General features: G+C 37.6%; 1 protein-coding gene across 4 annotated transcripts; it reads right to left on the bottom strand.

Annotated features, from left to right (window-relative positions):
* Positions 1-175: 175 nt before the first annotated feature.
* On the bottom strand, positions 176-19,576 carry LOC139935297 (lipid scramblase CLPTM1L-like). Of its 4 annotated transcripts, none has more exons than XM_071929821.1 (15): positions 19,497-19,576; positions 17,424-17,641; positions 16,626-16,729; positions 15,589-15,772; positions 14,699-14,823; positions 13,269-13,341; positions 12,335-12,452; positions 8,515-8,609; positions 7,263-7,347; positions 6,497-6,600; positions 5,360-5,559; positions 4,678-4,768; positions 3,923-3,967; positions 3,003-3,118; positions 176-2,124 (listed from the first exon to the last, which is right to left on the bottom strand). In XM_071929821.1, exons 2-15 carry the CDS (start codon positions 17,592-17,594, stop codon positions 1,992-1,994), a joined length of 1,644 nt encoding a protein of 547 aa, XP_071785922.1. In that variant the 5' UTR covers positions 17,595-17,641; positions 19,497-19,576; the 3' UTR covers positions 176-1,991. The 4 variants fall into 4 exon arrangements, with proteins under 4 accessions (XP_071785922.1, XP_071785921.1, XP_071785923.1 ...); XM_071929820.1 differs by having other exon boundaries at positions 19,404-19,532; XM_071929822.1 differs by having other exon boundaries at positions 17,424-17,636; positions 19,404-19,532.
* Between the last annotated feature and the right edge of the window lie 566 nt (positions 19,577-20,142).

The following is a 20,142-nucleotide window of genomic DNA, read 5'->3' as shown; positions in this document are numbered from 1 at the left end:
TGGCCCAAGGTATTTAAACTTGAGAGTAATATTTTTTGTCTGCATTAAGTCTGCACATTACTTGGAAGAAGAAAATTGAAGAAGAAAGTAGTACTCACTTTGTTCAGTTAACACTTTTTTTTTATTTTTATTTTATTTTATATAAATTGAAATGAACCTATAAACATCCGTGCTAGTCACTATGGTTCAAATAATTCAAACCATAGAGCTGTTGAGCTGAAGAAAAAGTGCTAAGCTCTCTGCTTATTTAGTCTTGGCAAATACATTTGTGTGTGGAAACTTTCATTGTAAACATTACAAAATTGGATTTAGTATGAATGTATATCCTTTGTCTGAATAGCAACACCACGATAACATGATCTACATAATAAAAAAAACACAAAAAGTAGCCACCAACAAAACATCAAACAACAGTTTATTCAGTTGTTTATTTATTCAATATTGGAATGATTTATTGAACAAAAAACCGAGTATTCCTGTTTTGTGATGAATCAAACTATTTGAGTCATCACAAAACAGGGATACTTATTTTAACCACTCTGCCAATTGAAATAGTTGGGAGAATTTTTTTAAAACTTGACATCCAAAACAGAAGTAAATTTGAAACTTAATTAAATATCCATTTAAGATCACTTAGGTTTTGCACAATATAAGTAAGACTGAAAATATAAACATTTACAAAGTTGCATATAACTCTTATTGCATAAAGATGGCAATGAGGGAAAACCTGCTTTGAATATTTTTGTCTGATATGATAACAATTTTTAGAAATGAGGCCCAGCTGTTTCAAAATTAGTGAGAACATAGAATTGTGTTTTCACTCTTTTCTTGCGACTCCAATAACCAATTGACCTGCAACTTTCAAAAGTTAGTTATTTCATGTTTGTGTTGGGTCATTTGCTGGTCTTTGTCAGTTATCAATATTGGCTATGTACTCTAAAGGCAAAATATACCTTTGGTTTTTGGAACTGTTGATTGTTTTAAAGCCATTAGACACTTTCGGAACAGAGAAAAATAAATAAAAAATAGTTCACAGATTTACAAATAACTTACAGGGTTTACAGAAGGTAATGGTGAAAGACTTCTCTTGAAATATTATTCCATGAAATGCTTTACTCTTTGAGAAAACATTAAAACAATTATAAATTCTCCATATCGAGAATTATACTTTAAAAACTTGTGATGACATGCGGAAACAAGGGTCGGTTTTCGTGTTTCCCGACTCCGATGACCATTTGAGCCTAAATTTTCACAGGTTTGTTATTTTATATATAAGTCGTGATACAAGAAGTGTGGGCCTTTGGACAATACGGTTAACCGAAAGTGTCCAATGGCTTTAATCCTATATATAATTGAAGGTATATACAAAAAAAGCTAACAAGTGCAAATGGTGGTCACGTTTTTGGGATACCATTGAAAACAACATTACTTTGGAGTGAAATGTTTCTCAAAATGCCTTAAAGCCATTGGACCCTTTCGGTTCAGAAAAAAAAAATAAAGGTTCACAAATGTACAAATAACTTACAGGGTTTACAGAAGGCAATGGTGAAAGACCTCTCTTAAAATATTATTCCATGAAATGCTGTACTTTTTTGAGAAAACTGCAAAACAATATAAATTCTCGTTAACGAGAATTACGGATTTATTTTAAACACATATGTCATGACACGGCAAAACGCGCGGAAACAAGGGTGGGTTTTTCCGTTGTTTTCTCCCGAGCCTAAATTTTCACTGGTTTGTTATTTGATATAGAAGTTGTGGTACACAAAGTGTGGGCCTTTGACAACACTTTACCGAAAGGGTCCAATGGCTTTAAACTATCGAAAGCTGGAAAGCTGCTGTAGGCTTCTTGCCAAAAGTTTTTGACCACTAATTTTAAGAGTGATTACCAATTGTATGACCTTGCCTAGTAACCAAATTTAATAAGTAACAAAATATGATCCAACTTGTAGCTTTTATGGATTTGGCACAAGGAGAAACAATTTGGGAATCTAGTCCACATGTTCCTTGACCTCATCGCCCTTGGCCACAGCGTTCTCTTTCTCCTCGTTGGTCACAGCGTTTTCTTTCTCCTCGAATGACATGCCATACTCGTTGACTCGTTTCTTATCCACTGGATACAACCTGTAGGGAGACAATATTAGGGTTTTAGATTTTAGAACCGGTATTTAGAATTTTATTAATTTTTAAAATTTGTGAGCTTAGTAGAATTTGAAACTTTACATGGTCGGAGTATAATCTGGGCCCAATTTCATAGAGCTGCCTAAGCACTAAAATTTGCTTAGCATGAAATTTCTTCCTTGGGAAAAACAGGATTACCAACAAAATTTTCATTTGTTGCATATTGCTTGCTACTGGTATTCAGCTGTTGTTTGCTTATCCTGAAAATCACGTTGACATTTTGATGGTAATCACCTGTTTTTATAAAGGAAGAAATTTCATGCTTAGCAAATTTTTGTGCTTAGCAGCTCTATGAAATTGGGCCCAGGTGAGGTTTAAGGTAGTACCATGTGTAAATCTCTTTGAGTAGTGTGGGTTTTGTGGTAGTGTCAGTGGTTGACAACTCATTGTTTTGATCATATCAAAGGGCAAAAGTGACACGCCCAAGGACTTGGGTGTCATGCTCAAAGACATATTATTGTGTCATACCAATAGACACATGTGTCATACCAATGGGCACAAGTAACATGGCCAAGGACACAAGTGTCATGTTCAAGGACTCATGTTTCATGTCAAAGAACACAAGTGTCACGCACAAAGACACAACTGTCATACCAAAGTGTCAAGCACAAAACACACGTGTCATGCTATAGGACACAAGTGTCACGCACAAAAACACAAGTGTCATACCAAAGGACACAAATGACATAAAAAAGGGCATTTAAGTGACATGCACAAAGACACAAGTGACATGAGAGTCACGATCGGGTTTCTAAACCCACGCTCTGATGACTCCATCATCAAAACTTATCATCCGATAATGAAATCAAAATAAATCTTACCATCGTTGATAGAGATACAAGACAAATATAATATCATCCCTGAAGCATGCTAGCCTATGAGCTGTTGGCATGGTGATAATAAAGGCGAAGATGTCATCTATAAAAGTATTAAAGGCCTGCAGAAATAGAAAAAAAAAGTCAAATATAAGTTTCCAAAGAATGTTTTTTTGAAAATTACCTCCTGCAAGAGCAAAAATGACAGAAATAAAAAACATGAAACATTTAAATTTAAAAACGACCGATGATAACAGGCTCAAACAAACTATAGGATTTGTAATGACAAAATAAATTGACTAGTTTCAATGTGAAAGCTCATTGATTATAAAGTTGACACCAGTATCAATCCTCCAGAGAATTAATGCCGCCTCAAATACTGTTTTATTTGAGAAAACACCATTTGAAGACCAAGGAATTCATCATTGCTTACATCATATGCCACATTCCGAGTAAAGGCTTGATGGGGCAACAAAGGCGATTGGCTCCATGCACCCTGGTCATTGTCTTGGTGACCATGAAATGCTCAAGTAGAAATTTACAATTTCTTCACAGGATTCTTTTTACCAAGGAGAAAATGCCTTTTCAAAAACAAGCATACAGGAGTGTGTGCTCAAAGTCCCATGACAGAAACTTTGTGGTTTAAGTTGAATGTTCACAGGTTGGTTGCATCGTGTGTTTATTGGTAACAAGAGGATGGGAGTTGAATTAACTCTTCCCCAACAAAATTATGATTAAATGTCCCTTTAATAACAGGTGTTTTTTGTTCTCACAACTGCAGAAATAGTGCTAACTTGAAACTTCATATCAATAGGTTATCAACCAGTATAATTTTTTGAGCTGTCAATTCTTTGAATCTTAATTTTGGATTTCTGTAATTAGTGAGTATTGCATAAATTTGCCTAAAAAAATTATAATTAACTTACCTTATACATGAAGGCTCTCCATGGTAAATGAGCGACAGATTTTAACTGCAAAAGTAGAAACCAAAGTTTAAAGAATATAAGTAAATTTTTGAGTAATCACCACAACTATACAATATTTTTAAAAACACTCACATACAATCAATAATTTTACATTTTAAATAATCTGAAATAAAGAACTCAGTGAGATATTGTTCTCAAATCGCCGGGCATTAAAAAAGAAATCTTCGAAGATCAACAAACACTTTCATGGTAAAATGTGCCATCTTGTTCATGGGGCAGATTTGTCTACCTTTATTGTGATCGTTTTTTGGGGCAATCTCAGACACTTTGTAAAAAGAGTACATCGCTTGGAAGTTGATGTTCTCAAAGTATACTTTGTTTCTTTTATTTTCATGTTTTTGGGACTTGACAATTTCATGAATATTATTGCATTGGTCGGTATGCTTGAGCGATAGTCATTAGGCAGTTGTTAGTTTGCAAAATCTTCCATCTGAAATCAAGCCTAAAAGCCAAAACTTTGTTACAATTTTGTTGTAACAGTCAAGTCATAGTGACTGAACCAAACTCTCTTAAATATTTTTAACCAATGATCAAATGCCAACACTTGTGTAAATGGGATACACAAAACATGACCAAGGTGTTATGACAAGCATGTTTGGGCATTGTTTGGTTGATAAAGTCTCCCTAATGATGGAGGATTTTGAGAAAGTGTCGGCAAATTACTTTTATTTAGGCCAGATCGTAAAAACTCTTACCTTGTAATTAACAAACAACTGTGGTAGCATAAAGAGAAAGCCGAATGCATAGACGCCATTTACTAGACTCTTAACCAGCCAAGAATACCAACTGTTTCAAAACAAACAAAATACACACAAGAAATTAAAAACTTTGAAACATGAGGGTCATCGAATCTTCAACCTGGAGCTCTTTACGTTTCCTTCCACTTTGACTGGAAATAGGTTCTACTTTTGATTGATTTCTCTGGTTTGACCGAAACGCAGGAGCTAAATTTAATCAATTATTTTTTTTTTTTATCCTTACCAATCCTGAATATTTTTTTGCGCTTCAAAATGCCCGCAAATAAAGCACCATTTGGCGTGTCATGGCAGAGTGGTTAAGAGCACCAGATTCAAGCTCTGATGTTTGATTAACAGAGTGTGGGCTTGAGTCCCGGTCGCAACACTCGCTACAAATTGGGGAGGTAGTGCTTTCTGCTCTACCGGCCAGGCTTCGGATTGATGATACACAAGCCTACATCCATTCTGACTGTAAAGAAGAACCCATTGTTTCAGCCTTAGGAGTAGGTGGCAACGGCCTCTGGAATAAAATAATTGTAGCCCATACCTTGAAGTGGCCTTCAGGCCTTGTGTGTCTGGCGACTTGCAAAGAAAAAAAAAAAACTATAGCAGAAATGAGTATTACTATTACTGGACTTACCTTTTATGAGACACATATAGCAATGAGTAGCCAGCCCCCGCTATACACAGCGGATACAGGACGTAGGATAGATACTGCATGGCCTGTGAGTCGATTGCTTCTGTAGCCTTCTCAGTGTCTGACGTACTTCCAAACGAGACGCACGGTCGGATTCCAGAGAAGGTAAGCTGAACCTTAAAGGCCTTCTTCACTTTCCACATCTATGTGATGAGATATTGTTGACATGATTATTGTGTAACAGATGTTATATTTGCAACCGGGATAAAGGTAGACTTGTGGACAAGTCGTAAATGGTCTTCCCCAGTGAGAATAGACGAGTTGTGGTGGTGCTCTCGCCAGATCAATGCTTTTGCGCGAATTGCTGGTTGCCGACTTCTACTCCTGGGGTCGTATAGTCTTGAGAGCAGTAATCTCGCGGGAAATTTGCGGGAATCGCGGGGACAGTCGGAATAGAGTCGGAACACTATCACCACGACAGACATTTAACGACTTGTCCACAATTCTAGGATAAAGGATATTGTTTTACCTGTACTTGACGTGTGTTTAAAGGAACATTACAGAATTTGTTTCTGCTAATAAAACAGTTGCTGGCAATGTTAGCACATTATGTAATCCACCATATATATAAACTGACAAACCTGTACGCTCACTGAGCGATAAACTCCAAACGAGAAGTTAGATTATATATTTTCTCATCAAATATGAAATTTCACACAGAAATATTCCAAGGAATGTTTTCAACTATGATCATCATTAGACCATGTAAGTTTGATGTAAATCTGTGATCTTCACGATTTTTGTTTCTTACCAATTCTGTAACGTTCCTTTATGACACTGTACTCAGCACTTTCCCAAGACATGTGATTATCATTATCAAAATCATATATGTAAAGTAATAAAACACAAGGGAAACTGACTAAGTTTTATAAATAGTTTGGGTTTGAACTAAACTATATATTTTTTGATAAAGAAACTAAGAGACTCGGCCCCTCAAAAAAAGAACCAGCACTGCGACCGTAGATCTGAAGATACTTGTGTATAGAAAATGATGAAGGAATGTCAGTTTTATAATAGGGAGGAAAACCCCAAATAGTAGAAAATGGCGGACAAAGCTTCGTGTTCGACAAATCAACCTACCTCAATGAACATCCCAATCCCAGCTGGTATCAGAACAAGATAGCTAGTCTCCTGATCAAGGAGGTAGAAGAATATGATGATCTGGCTCACACCACGCCACACAACTAAACACATGGACAAAGAAAAAGTCGGTCAAGTTATAGTGACTTGAAAAGACTTCTACACAGAGATTACATAACAAGTGCTTACCAGCCACGATTCCATTAAGTGTACGTTATCACAACTGGTGCCCCACTGTTTGCTTAGCCAAGAGGTTGGTTCCAGGCTCCTCTAAATCTTCTAGTCAAGCTTTTTAACCTGCACCCAAAATTTGTTGGATTTTGTCAACTTCTTGTGCTTTTGTCCCCACTTTGTTTATTTTCTTTCTACACTTGTACCTTACGGCTATGACGTCCAATGCACCCATCCAAATTTAGTCAAATTTGTGCTGCAAAGGGATCACACTACTCAGTAGTATTTTCTGCTTAACAGCTATTTTCTGCTTAACAGCTATATGAAAATGTGTTTGCCCGAATAAATATTATTATTATTATTATTAAATTTGGCCCAGGACTGGAACCCAAACTCTGCTGATCACACCCACCACAGCTTGGGTGCGGTGCACTTGACCACTCAGCCACAACATGCCACCCGCCAAACAGTTTCGCAAGTTTTATTTTAATCCATTTTTAGAGGAACACAAAATAGACAGATCATGAAAGTGTGACGTGCATGGAGATTTAAAATCAACATCTGATCCGAGCTGTTTTTTGAAATCTTTCTTTACCTGTTCTTGTAGAGAGGCCAGCCATTGTGTTCCTCTTTCTCCAGTAGGAAATATCATTCTTGAATGCCAGGAAATCAAACAATAACTGTGAAGAAGAAGAATACAAAAATAGTTAATGATAAGCATATCAGTGAGTGGTTTTCTTTTAAAGCCATTGGACAACTTCGGTAAACAGTATTGTCCAAAGTTCGACACTTCGTGTATCACAACTTATATATATATAAAATAACAAACCTGTGAAAGTTTAGGCTCAATCGGTCATCGGAGTAGGGAGAAAATAACGGGAAAACCCACCCTTGTTTCTGCACGTTTCGCTGTGTCATGACATGCGCTTATAAATCCATAATTCTCAACATCGAGAATTGATAATTGTTTTAATGTTTTGTCAAAAAGTAAAGCATTTCATGGAATAATATTTCTGTTCCGAAAGTGTATGGCTTTAAAGGCACAGGACACCTTTAGTAATTGTCAAAGACCAGTGTTCTCAATTTGTACTCAATTGGTTATCAAAGTTGCGAGAGAATAATGGAAGAAAAAACACCCTTGTCGCACAGACGCTTTGAATTCGAGACCTCAGCTGAGGTCTCTTTTAATATTAAATTCAAATAATTTATAGAGAAATTACCTCTTTTTCAAAAGCTACATTACTTGAGAGGGAGTGTTTCTCACAATGTTTTATATTATAACACCCCTTACCAATATTCTGCCTTTTCATTGGTTTAGAGCGCGTCACATGATATGTCTTAGTTTTGCTAGACGACGGCCGTGTGATAGCGCATCGGTTTGCCGTGCGCTAGTCCGAAGACTAGCACACGGCGTGCATTACCCGGACGACCGTTGCGTGTACGAGGATGATAAATTAATAGTCTGTAACCATTTCAGATTACATGACACTGCATGCAGAGCACAGTAAAAGTTTTCGCAATCTGTATTCCCGTCGTCCGTGGATTGTAGCATTCAGGTCTGTAAAGTCTGTACAGTATTTAGAAATGTATGGGGTGTTATAAAACAAATATTGGCTGCTTTTACTCGTGCAATTGTTTAAACTATGACTCCCTCGGTGATCCCCGGAGTTTTTACAAAGCGATAATGACAAAGTGTCATGCTTCAAACCCACACTGTACTGCTGACAACACCAGAGCTTGTGTCCAGTGACCGCTCGGCTACGACACGCTATTAACAAAAAAATCAACATTATTAGTCCTTACTGATTGTTAAATTACGCCCAAGTACAATAACCTGCTAAACTCACATGAAACATTGAGACCACCATCGTCAATGCTAGAAGGTAGAGACCAGAATCAGTGAAGAGCGACAAAACCTCCTCTGTATCCTTCTCCCCAAAGCCTGAACACAGAAATAATCATAATAATAATAGACACTCATTCAGTACTTTTAAGGCCATTTACAAAATTTAGCTCAAGATTCGGCTCAGGCTAGCTTGGTGCTCGCACAGTTGTTTTGAAATTTGCGCATGCTTTGCATACGCTAAGGGCTTCAGACAAGAGAACGGCCGCCTGAAACCGAATCTAAAGCCGAAGTCAGGATTCGTAAAGGACCTTTGTCAAACTCCTTTTCATGTGAACTACCCCCTCTTGTGTCTAGTGCCCAACAGAGATGTTAAGTACGAAAAGTAGCCAAGGATTGACCCACACCCAGTTATGCTTTTCAGATACCGGTTACCACCCAAAATGCCATTTCACATGTATAGTGTCTGTGAAGAAAAAACTTTAACATCAATATTTTGAAGCAATTTTCTCTGTTTTTAACCAGCTTTTTGAAAGTTAGCCCACGTCTAGTGCAAGGACTCAAGTAATAACAAAATAATAATAAATCAAAAACAGAAATAGTACAAAATATATAATTAATAATTATTTATAAATACCTAAGACAGTTTATTCATTCTGATTGGTCGCCGAGAGGGCATCACGAGGTGTTGTTTGAACGGATGATATAACACCAGTAAAAAGTGTTATAACATGGGCGTGACACGCTCGCTTGCACTTGTGCGTATAAGTTTCTTCATTCCTATTGGTCTAGAGGAACGGCTGAAACAGTTGTGCCACATCACGCGATACGCGCAACATGTACAACATCTCTTTATAAGGAGTTGCTTACCCGAGGGCCTATAACCATTTCATAGCTGGAGGGATGTTGTGTTGAAGGAAATCAAAGAATAATAATTTTTGCATTTATTTACCTTTTGACCAAAAAGTATTGATGTTTTTTTCCCGAAAGGTATTTTTGAATGGGAATCAAAGTGTGTTGAATTGGTGTTCAACTAGTGGTTTATACCCGCCGAGGCCTGGTTCTTGATAATTTACCTCGACTTCGTCTCGGTAAAATGATCAAGTCCAGGCCTCGGCGTGGGTTTAAACCACTAGTTGAAAACCTCTTCATCACACATTGATTCCCTTAATAAATAATGCTGTGTTAGATGGAGTCCAGTCTGCAAACCTCACTTGATTGTATTTCCACCTTTATGCAAATCCTACTTTTACTGTTAACTGTTATATTCTCCTGCCACAATTAAAGTAGGCCCCAATTCAATGTGGATCATTATGTCAACAGCACAAGAGGGGATTACTGATGTGTGCAGAGGTATCAACCATGCCCTGATTGGTTTTAAATATAACTGTTAAGTTTCTCCTGTCAAAGGAAGTCTTCACAGTTATTCATTGTCAGTGCAACAATGCTAGAAAGGATTAGTGATGTGCAGAGGCCAGAAAACTTTCTTCATGTTTACAAGGTGAATTCCCCCAAAGTTCCCATACTTTCCTTTAACACACTATTTACCTCTTGTACAGACATGACAGAAGACCCCCACCCTAAAATTCTCCCAAACATTCCAGAGTTTCCAGCACACAATGAAGGCACATGACTTATAGGGTGGGTGGGGGGGGGGATACCATGTCGGGCACCAAATGAATGAGAGCGAGGACCCTTAGACCCTGCATTTAGCTTCAGATGTAACATGTGTTTCAGGGAACTGTGCACACTGTCTGAATGTAATAGCTCCATGTTATTGAGCAGCAAATGATGATTTTCTTTAGTAGCAACTGAACTATTTTGTGTAGCGTTTTGATCTGCTATACAAGGGAAATTGTTCCCATACTTTACTTTAAGACTATAATTTCTTAAGCAGAAGTAACCCCACCCTAAAATTTTCTAAAATATTCCAGAGTTTCCAAGCAATCAATGAATACACAATAGGGAAAGTACACCATGCCCCACAGGGTACCGAATGAAGTGCCTTGACCAAGGACACAAGGGCTAGCGGACCCCAAGATGATTTAAGCATACATGCTTATCTAAACATCACCTAGTTTTGCATCCAAGGTAACCATATTCTTCTGCGGGGTTTAAATATAACTGTAAACATTCTCCAGTCAAAGAATGTCTTCACAGTGGTTCATTGTCAGTCAACAATGCTGGAGAGGATAAGTGGTATGCAGAGGCCAAGAAACTTTCTTTAGTAACACAGTGAATTATACCATGCCCCCCCCCCCAATATGTAGCCTACTTTAAAGGCACTGTACAAATTTGGTAATTGTCAAAGACCAGTGTTCTCACTTGGTGCATCCCGTACGCATAAAATAACAAGCTTGTGAAAATTTGGGCTCAATTGGTCATCGAAGTTGCGAGAAAATTCTGAAAGACAAAACACTCTTGTTGGACGAATTTGTGTGCTTTCAGATAGGAATAAAAGACTTAGCTAGAAGTCTTTTTATTATTTAAGTGAGCAATTACCTCTTTCTAAAAAACTACGTTACTTCAGAGAGATTTGTTTCCCACAATGTTTTATGCTATCAACAGCTCATCAATGCTCATCAAGTCAGATTTTAAGTTAATATTTGTTTTTGCCAAACGTGTACCTTCCCTTTAACGCACCAATTTGCTCCTGTACAGAGGTTACTGTACCTCAGAAACCCTCTTAAAAATTCAAGAGATTCTAAGAACACTGAAGACACAATAGGGAAGAACACCAAGCTGGATATTGAGCTCTCAATGGAATGAATACTCCCTAATTGGAATGTGTGGCTGCTGAGCAGGCTCATTGAGTTTAATCAATACGCTAAAACCCTCCTTCACAATCACCACACTTCCACAAAGTAACATATCAAGGCTAGCATTAGGGTGAATGAGTTAATACCACACAGCTGGTATTTTGTGGAAACACCATAGCTTGAGTACTGTATTTTGTTGTATTTGATGGAAAGAGCCATGCAGTCCGGCTGAAGAGTGTACCAATAGTAATAGGGTTGGAAATTATAATAGGGCCCAGACATTCCAAGTAACACCCAGTTCACACCTGGTTCAGACAGACATGTCAGAATCGCACCGAATCAAATAGATTAGGAGTGACTCTATACATGCTATAGGTCGACCCAAATAACTTTTGGTTTGAGACAGGTGAACTTAATATTTTGTATTTATGCATCTGTTCATTCCACACCTTCCAATCACTCCTGTTTCTAAAGGCTTGCTCTGTCCCAACTTTAGAATCATACCAACTATATAGTTGGGACCAGTCCCAATATGAGCATTACTGGACGAAACGGCCCAATTACAAATTGCTTGAATTGCCAGATAGTGTAATCAATCAGTAACATCTGAACTATAGCTGGGCCGTCCCAACTATAGTTGGCCGTCCAAACAGTAGTTTGGACGTCACAGGCTTATACCTGTCTTAATCCTGTTCCACAGCTATATAACTCTTTCAAGGGAAAACCGGTCACTAGCGAATGGTTTTAAATCCAATCAATAAAATAGTTGTAAAATTAAGATCACACTACCACACAGTTTTCAGAATCACAATGGGAGGGAGGACTCCTGATGGTGCTATTGTGACCCTTTATTTTTATGGGGGGGGGGGGGGCTGCCAAGAGAGTACAAAACTATTGTGTCCATATGATCAATTTATCACAAAAATAATTGGTGTATGAAAGGGCTACAGCAGACACTTAGTTTTGAACCGGCAAGGTTGTTTGAATAATTCTGATTCTCAATCTTTTTCTAAATTGAAAACTAAAACAGAAATACATTCAAGAATTGTGGAGTTAGTTCCTTACCGAGATCACGAAGCATCTTCATGGATAGTTCCAGAGTGGAATAAAGTCTCAACCATCCGATGGATATTGGGCTGTACGTCAGACGGAGAGGCATCTCCTTGACAGTATCATTAATTTGCTTCAAAAGAAAGCAGGGAGAAGAAAAAACATTTCTTAAATCATGTTCTCTGTTAGAAACCTTCAGTGATACACAGACCAAGTGAAAAACTGTGAAAAAAAAAGACGCTTTAAAAAATATCAAGAACCGATGGAGAAACCAGAAAATTATATTCTCATGTGAACAAACCTTTGTTTATTTCTTCTCTTGGTAACTACCATTGTATTTGCGAAACGAGTAAATTTAATAGGTGCAGCAATTACAATGTTGAATTTAACATACACTGTGGCGTTTGATAAGCACTGTATAGACCGTATTGGATATGACGTCACCATTCAAATATCTGCCCTACAAGATGTCGTCTGCGAGCGTGTGCGTGTGGGTGTGCGTGCTTGTGCCATATAAATCAAACCGGGAATGCTGTGTGCTGCGTGTTTCTTTGTACATCGTGTTTCTTTGTTGTACACATTTAGACGCACATACGGTTTGACCTACAAGATGGCGACTTTTATAGCAGCAATGGGGTTATTCAATACGGTCTATACTCATAAAAGTGCTTTCCATTATTACAACATTTAAACATTATTTTATTGCAAGGTGCTCAAGGAAGAAAGACTAAAAGTAACAGGGACTTTTTTCTCTTGTTTTTTTCTTTTTACAATTTCCTGTGTTTTTTTATAAAATTTGTTTTCAGTCTCTGGGATAGGAGTGTGGTTTGTGTTGGGGTCTGCGTTTTTCATCCCCCACTGTCAGCAGCTTTGGATGGTGTTTATTTGTGAAAAAAAATTGCAAGGATAAGTCATGTTTTAGAGTGTTACAGCAAGAAGGTATACTCACAAGTAATTCCCTGTTCTTGTGAACTAGATTGTTGATAAATAATACGGGTAAGTATTCACCCTTCTTAGTCACTCTGAAAAACAAAAAATCATAAGTTGAAAAAATATCACATGGTAAACTTTGTTCTACTGCTTGAACACAAAAATGGTGAATTTTGAAAGTTTACTTAGTGTAAAGTTTTGATTTTAGCAGTGGACACTATTGCTAATTACTCAGAATTATTATTAGCACAAAACCTTACTTGGTTACCGAGTGATGGGGAGAGGTTGATAGTATAAAACATTGTGGGAAACAACTGGGAAAAAGAAACTTTCACCGACTTTGATTTCGAGACCTCAAGTTTAGAACTTGAGGTCTCGAAATCAAGCATCTGAAAGTACACAACTTCGTGTGACAAGGGTGTTTTTTTCTTGCATAGTTATCTCGCAACTTTGGCGACCAATCGAGCTCAAATTTTCACAGGTTTGATACTTTATGCATATGTTGAGATACACCAAGTGAGAAGACTGGTCTTTGACAATTACCAATAGTGTCCAGTGCCTTTTGCAGTTGGAGGACAGTGTGCCAACATTTCACACAAACTTTTGATCAAGTGTTAAGGCTGGGCAGTCCAGTGCATTGGTTTCAAGTTGTAATTTCATCAGAATGTGTTCTGTTCTGGGGAAGTTATAAGCCAAAAGTCCTGAGTGTTTTGTGATCCGTGTTAACAGAATGTGGTTACCTCAGTGTTTTTTAGAAGTGTCAGATTCAAATTTGGGGAAATAGAAACTAACATATTGTCCCATAACCACATGGTGTAAAAGTTAACCGATTCTAAAAATGCTTTATTTATCGAAAGCTGCTGTATTTCGAACTAAGTATGTTTTAAAGGCAGTGGACACTATTGGTAATTACTCAAAATAATTATCAGCATAAAACCTTACTTGGTAACGAGTAATGGGGAGAGGTTGATAGTATAAAATATTGTGAGAAACGGCTCCCTCTGAAGTGATGTAGTTTTGAGAAACAAGTAATTTTCCACGAATATGATTTTGTGACCTCAAGTTTGGAATTTGAAGTCTCATAATCAAGCATCTGAAAGCACACAACATCGTGTGACAAGGGTGTCTTTTATTTCATTCATATCTCGCAACTTCAGGACCAATTGAGCTCAAATTTTCACAGGCTTGTTATTTTATGCATATGTGGAGATACACCAAGTGAGAAGACTGGTCTTTGACAATTATCAATAGTGTCCACTGTTTATTCTGTATGGTTTTCTGTTCAAATTCAAATTTGCAATCAAGGTGTCCTGTCCTGTCCTGCCTGACTCGATTCAATTTGACCTTACTAAACCTGACCTTCCTGACCTGGGTCAACTTGACCTCACCAAACCTGACCCGACTCAATCTGAACTGATTCAAATTTTTAACATAGGACTGCAGAATTACCTGATGTACTGCAGGATTTCCTGAGGCACAGCATTCCGTGTCATGGATATAGGATCTTGAAGGACGCTGAAGACCAACTTGGGTCTCCAATGGGTCACTGGAACTTCACTTGTTGACATATTGTCCTAGAAAATAAACAACAACTGAGATTTATAATAGAAACAAAAATTATGTATTATTTTCATTCAAGTATTTTTATGTTTTCCATGTCAGCACGGAAGGGAAGTTGGTGGACACATAAAAATTGTCACTTTTTACTTTATGACTTAGCACAGCGCAGGAATGGAACGTGAATTGTATGATCAGAAAGTTTTGTTTTGTTTAAACAAAGTTTTTCAGTTATTGACAGAGCTTTACCTTGAGGAAAATTAGATGAGGGGGGGGGGGCGTTTTTTAAATTTAAATATCGACGGTTAGTGTGAAAAGACAAACATTCAAAACAAGATTAGAATTAGATTTACATGCTTAGAATTCCAGAGAGGCAGCAGGGCACAGCCTCCTGGGCCCAATTTCATAGAGCTGCTAGGCACAAAAATTTGCTAAGCATGAAATTTCTTCCTTGAAAAATACAGGATTACCAACCAAATTTCCATTTCTTGCATATCGCTTATTGGTGTTCGACTATTGTTTGCTTATCCTGAAGATCAAGGCAACAATTTCACGCTAAGCAAACTTTTGTGCTTAGCAGCTCTGCAAAATAAGGCCCAGGTCTCGACCTAGGTACCCCTATGAAATATCCATAGAGCTATATAACTTTATATGGCTCTATGGAAATATCTTTTTGACTTAAGGCATTTCCAATGGAATTCAGCTTCTGCAAAACTAAAACATTCTTGTCCCTTTTATTTGAATATGAACTTCATGTTCCTGGTATTAGGTAAATAACTCACTTTGTTGCCTTCACTGAGCAGGTTAAACTCCTCGGATCTAGGCACGGCATATTTCGTGAGCGGTGCACGCTGGTAGGAGGCGAGACGGTTATGCAATGCCGACTCTCCGTGTGGATGGACAATGACATGCACAAACAAGGTTCCATTGTTCCTGGTTTTCTTTGGTAGAGATACATTCACAGACCTAAAAAAAATCAAAACGAAATTAGATTTTTACAATTCCTTTCCAAGACCAAAATTTATTTATTAAGTTATAAAATATAAGACCCTGAAATTTGCTAGCTAAGCATAGAGAAATCTTGCTTAGTAGAGAAAAGTTACCAGGCAGAATTCATTGTGATGTTGCTTATGACTGCTGCCCTGCTTATTTGCTTAGCTTGCTTAGCAAATAAAATTGTAAGCATTATTTTCTGCAGAATACTTACAGGCCACTATGACACCATAAACTCAAACGGTACCCTCACTGAATCTCAGAAAGAAAAGTGACTTTAATTTTACTGTACTATAGCCAAGACACCAATGGAGATAAGACAAGGAAGGAAGTTTCAGTTTTACAATGTGGCAGAAAACCCAGGGAATTATTCCAGGGAAAACCCCCGCAGTCAGGTAGGGACTAAAAACCCAATCCATGTAGTGTCCTGGCAATCCATGTTGTGTCCTATTCAGTCCTAGTAGTGGAAGGCGAGGTAAGATACAACTACACCAACCCGACCACAGTATATAGAAAGGTTTGTGGTAACACCATGTAATGACGTTCTCTAATGAGTTGGGGTGGGTTCTGAAAAAAAACGTTGGTTTTCACATCGACGTTTCGATCAGTATGCTCTGATCTTCTTCTTCTATTATTATTATATTTTTTTTCTCTCCAGAAGACGATCAGAGCATACTGATCGAAACGTCGAGTTGAAACCAACAGTAAAAGAACCAGCCCAATTCATTAGAGATTATAGTCATTACATGATGTTACCGCAAACCTTTCTATATCGTATTTCCACCATGCAAAGTTTCAAATCCTACCGACCACAGTAATTACATACCTAACAAAAGTCTCCTCGATGGTGAAATTGTCATATTTCGTGACAAGTTTCAGATCTTTCTCTAGGAGTTCACTCTTTATCTTTACCGATGTGTAGATGCTCAGCTGAAAGAAAACAAAGTGTTTTCTCGTTACAGACTTAGGTGATCATATAAAAATCTCAGAGGAAATGAGAAGATGGACTTAAATAGTCGAGGAGTGGAGTCAATTTGCCCTCGGTTTTTGGAGAATGGGGGTGGGGGGGGGGAATGCTGATTCAACCTGTCATCCATTAAGGGGGCATTCAGTTAGTTGTTCAGGGGTGGTGTGTTCTCAATTTGGCGGCAGTTTTAAGAGTGGTTAACAAATTGGTACTCATTTTAAAATGGTTTGCCAAATTGAAACAAACTTTGCCCGGTTGCAACACCTCACCAAAGGCGCTACTGGAATGGGCTATTTCTCCCGGTCATCTTTTACTATCAATAATAATGTGCTCTCCTTTTCTGACTTCTGTGAAAAAAAAACACTCAGGTAGAATTCAAACCCTTGACCTTTGCACTGCTAGAGCAGATCTTATTAAATGAATTTCAAAAAAACACAGCCAAATACTAGAAAGAGCAGATCTCTAGACCACGGAGCTAGCCTGGTGGCAAGAGGCAGGGTTCGAATCCCATCCAAGTGATTTACCTGTGGTTTTTTTTTCCCACAGATCTCGTTTTGGGTAAAAACAAGTTATAATTTGTACAAACTCATTAGCCTATCTGAACGGTCTTGGATGGGACCAGTGGGGCCGAAGCGAAGATAAAAAAACTTGCTTCACCTGAAGTTTTGGTTTTCTACTAATGTACGGGGATATACATTTGGATGCCGAGCCTGCTGGTGCGCATTCCTCAGGGTTGAACAACTGGAACATCACCATGGAGACGTGGATGAGGTATGCAATGAATAGACCAATCACGACGTAGTTAACAACAGTTCCGACGGAAGGCATGATGAAAGAATATCCGGTTTCAACCTGAAGAGGTTGTTTCGCCTAAGCTGTATAGAATTTTGAAAGAAACATTTTCACTCTTTTAAAAATCTAAAATATTTTAAATGTTTGGGACATTCAAGTCATTGACTTTCGGTGTGAACTTTATACAATTGGTGCACGTTGCGACGGGGTCCATGGCGTTTTGTACACCCGGTTCTCGACCAATCAAACTTCACAAAACCCATGGACCCTAAAACACAGCGTGCAATTGTGGGAACGATCAAGTGATGTACATCAGTTAACTTCCCTCATGTTACCCGCCTTGCTGTGCAGCCATGGTACATGCGTATTTGTTGAGCGGCACGTGATTGGTTTTCGACCAATCAAACTTCACAATTTGTTACCGAGGTATAACAATATCCAATAAGATTTGAAGCTTCTACAGTTTCATCATGATCAGGGCTGGGAAATGTCACTTTGTTTTAATAAAACGAAGAAGGTGCATTTCCTTCATCAAAATGATCATTTCTATAGATTTAATCAATGAATGGATGGTTTATTTTTTTAGTGAATGAAATAATAATTAATATCTAATCTATCTCACAATGAGATATCCCTTTATTTCTTGTTGTAAAAATGAGGGAAAAAGTGGTGGCGCCATACGGAAACTTTTCCCCTCTGGTATAGTCGTACCGTAAGGTATAGATAGGTACAAAAAGTGGGCGATCAGATCAGGAACACGACATCCTCTACTATCGTAGCGTCATACGTTATCGACCCTCATATGTTTTCGGTCCCCAACTTTGATTCCCGTTTACCGCTAGATTGTGCAAGCTGCACCGGTGACAGAAGCTATGCAGTTTACTCATGGTCTGTATTTTCATCAGGCTTAATCATGCTGAGAATAAAGATTCCTGTCGTTGGTTATGCTCAAACATTTATAAAATGATTGATTTTTGGTACTAATCACTAGTGCATTATTATGCCAACATTAAAATGAGTCAAAGAAACATCATCCAACCTCGAAAGTTCAAAACAAAGTTACTATCTGCTAGATTGAGTTTCATTCTGCTTTAGTCACTAGATGGATCAGGCGAGGTGGTTACTATATGGGATTCTATGGTGTGCAAATGTGGGGAAAATATTAAAATGTTTTAAGTGAAAATGACTAACAATTTTTTTTTATTGATTTACTGCATACTGTAATAAATTCCGATAAGCGTAATAAATACATAAGTCTACTTTAAAGAGAAAATATCATAGATTGGTTTCTTATCTCCTGAAACCAAAAATTACTGGTCTGAAATGTTATGAAGTGTGTGTGCTTCAAGCAAGGGGATGGGGGTGTTTTACTTTCATGCCTTATGATATCTCTGGATTCTAATATAGTAGTCATAATGCCTTAGGACAAAAATGAAATAAATTTGTTAAGTAGTAATTGAACAATATTTTTTATCTGATTTGCACGCCATACTACTTTTACTAGCTTCTGAATATTCAATAAAAGACCAACCAATGAAAGGTGTGAAAACATATGACGTTGCTCCAATGTCGTGCATGCATAAGCACTGTTAATGGCGGACTTTGACTGTCTCTCGCAACGTAAAACCAAAACTTTAAAAATTTCAACACACCATGAAGTGTAAGTGTTATTGTTAAAATATTGGATAGACCCATTCAGTTTTTGATTGTGAACAATTTTCCTGTTATCCTACTGAAAACACATGACACCAGACCAGGATACTATAAAAAAAGTATTATTTCTAGTATTTGCGCTTTTATTTTTCATAATTTAATTAATTATTATACGCAATTAATTTGACTGACCTTTTCTGTGAACTATTGCAACTAACTCACAGTCAGAATCAATGACAAACTTCCTGCTTTACATGGTTAAAAAATTCAATCTGTTTTGTTTACCTGGATCGATTGCCGAAACACCGGCGAACCGGGTTCAATATCATGTCAACCGGAAGTAGACTCAGTTATTTTGAAAATAGCGCCCTCTGTATCGGATGTCAAATCATGAGGGTAGCCCCCCCCCCACGGCCACCTTGACAAAGATTATGAATATGAATGAGGAATACATAGCAGCAAATGTATCAAATAATTTTATGGTCATCTTGACCATCCATTTACTGCGACAATTGATCGTGGAGGAAGTAATTAAGTACGACTGTTTGTGGGCGTGTTGCTGGTCGAGTTTGTCATAGAACCACCAGTGATTAGGCAAAAAAAAAAAAAAAAAAGAGAGTTAATCCTCCACTCCCTCATCCTTTTTTTAAGTCCTGCATCTTTTTCTTTTAATTATTCATTTTCCTTTTTTTTTTGTAAAAAATTGTCTGTGTATTTCTGGTTGAAAATGTAATTAACAATAACGTATAGTGAAGACTTCATATATAATGCTTGGCGGTCACCTTTGAAATTAATAAAAAATAAACAATAAAAAGGCACTATCTTCCCCTTTTTGGAAAAACCCAGACGATTAACTAGTATTTGTTTTTACTTGGCCTTAACAAGGAAACTGGGGGTGTGTCCCTACGTCATCAACTCATTCATAAACAGA

Source organism: Asterias amurensis, chromosome 3 (genome assembly GCF_032118995.1).
Source record: "Asterias amurensis chromosome 3, ASM3211899v1".
Lineage (NCBI taxonomy): Eukaryota > Metazoa > Echinodermata > Asteroidea > Forcipulatida > Asteriidae > Asterias > Asterias amurensis.
The sequence above is the reverse complement of the archived record's forward strand: the minus strand, read 5'-3'. Positions and strand labels throughout refer to the sequence as shown.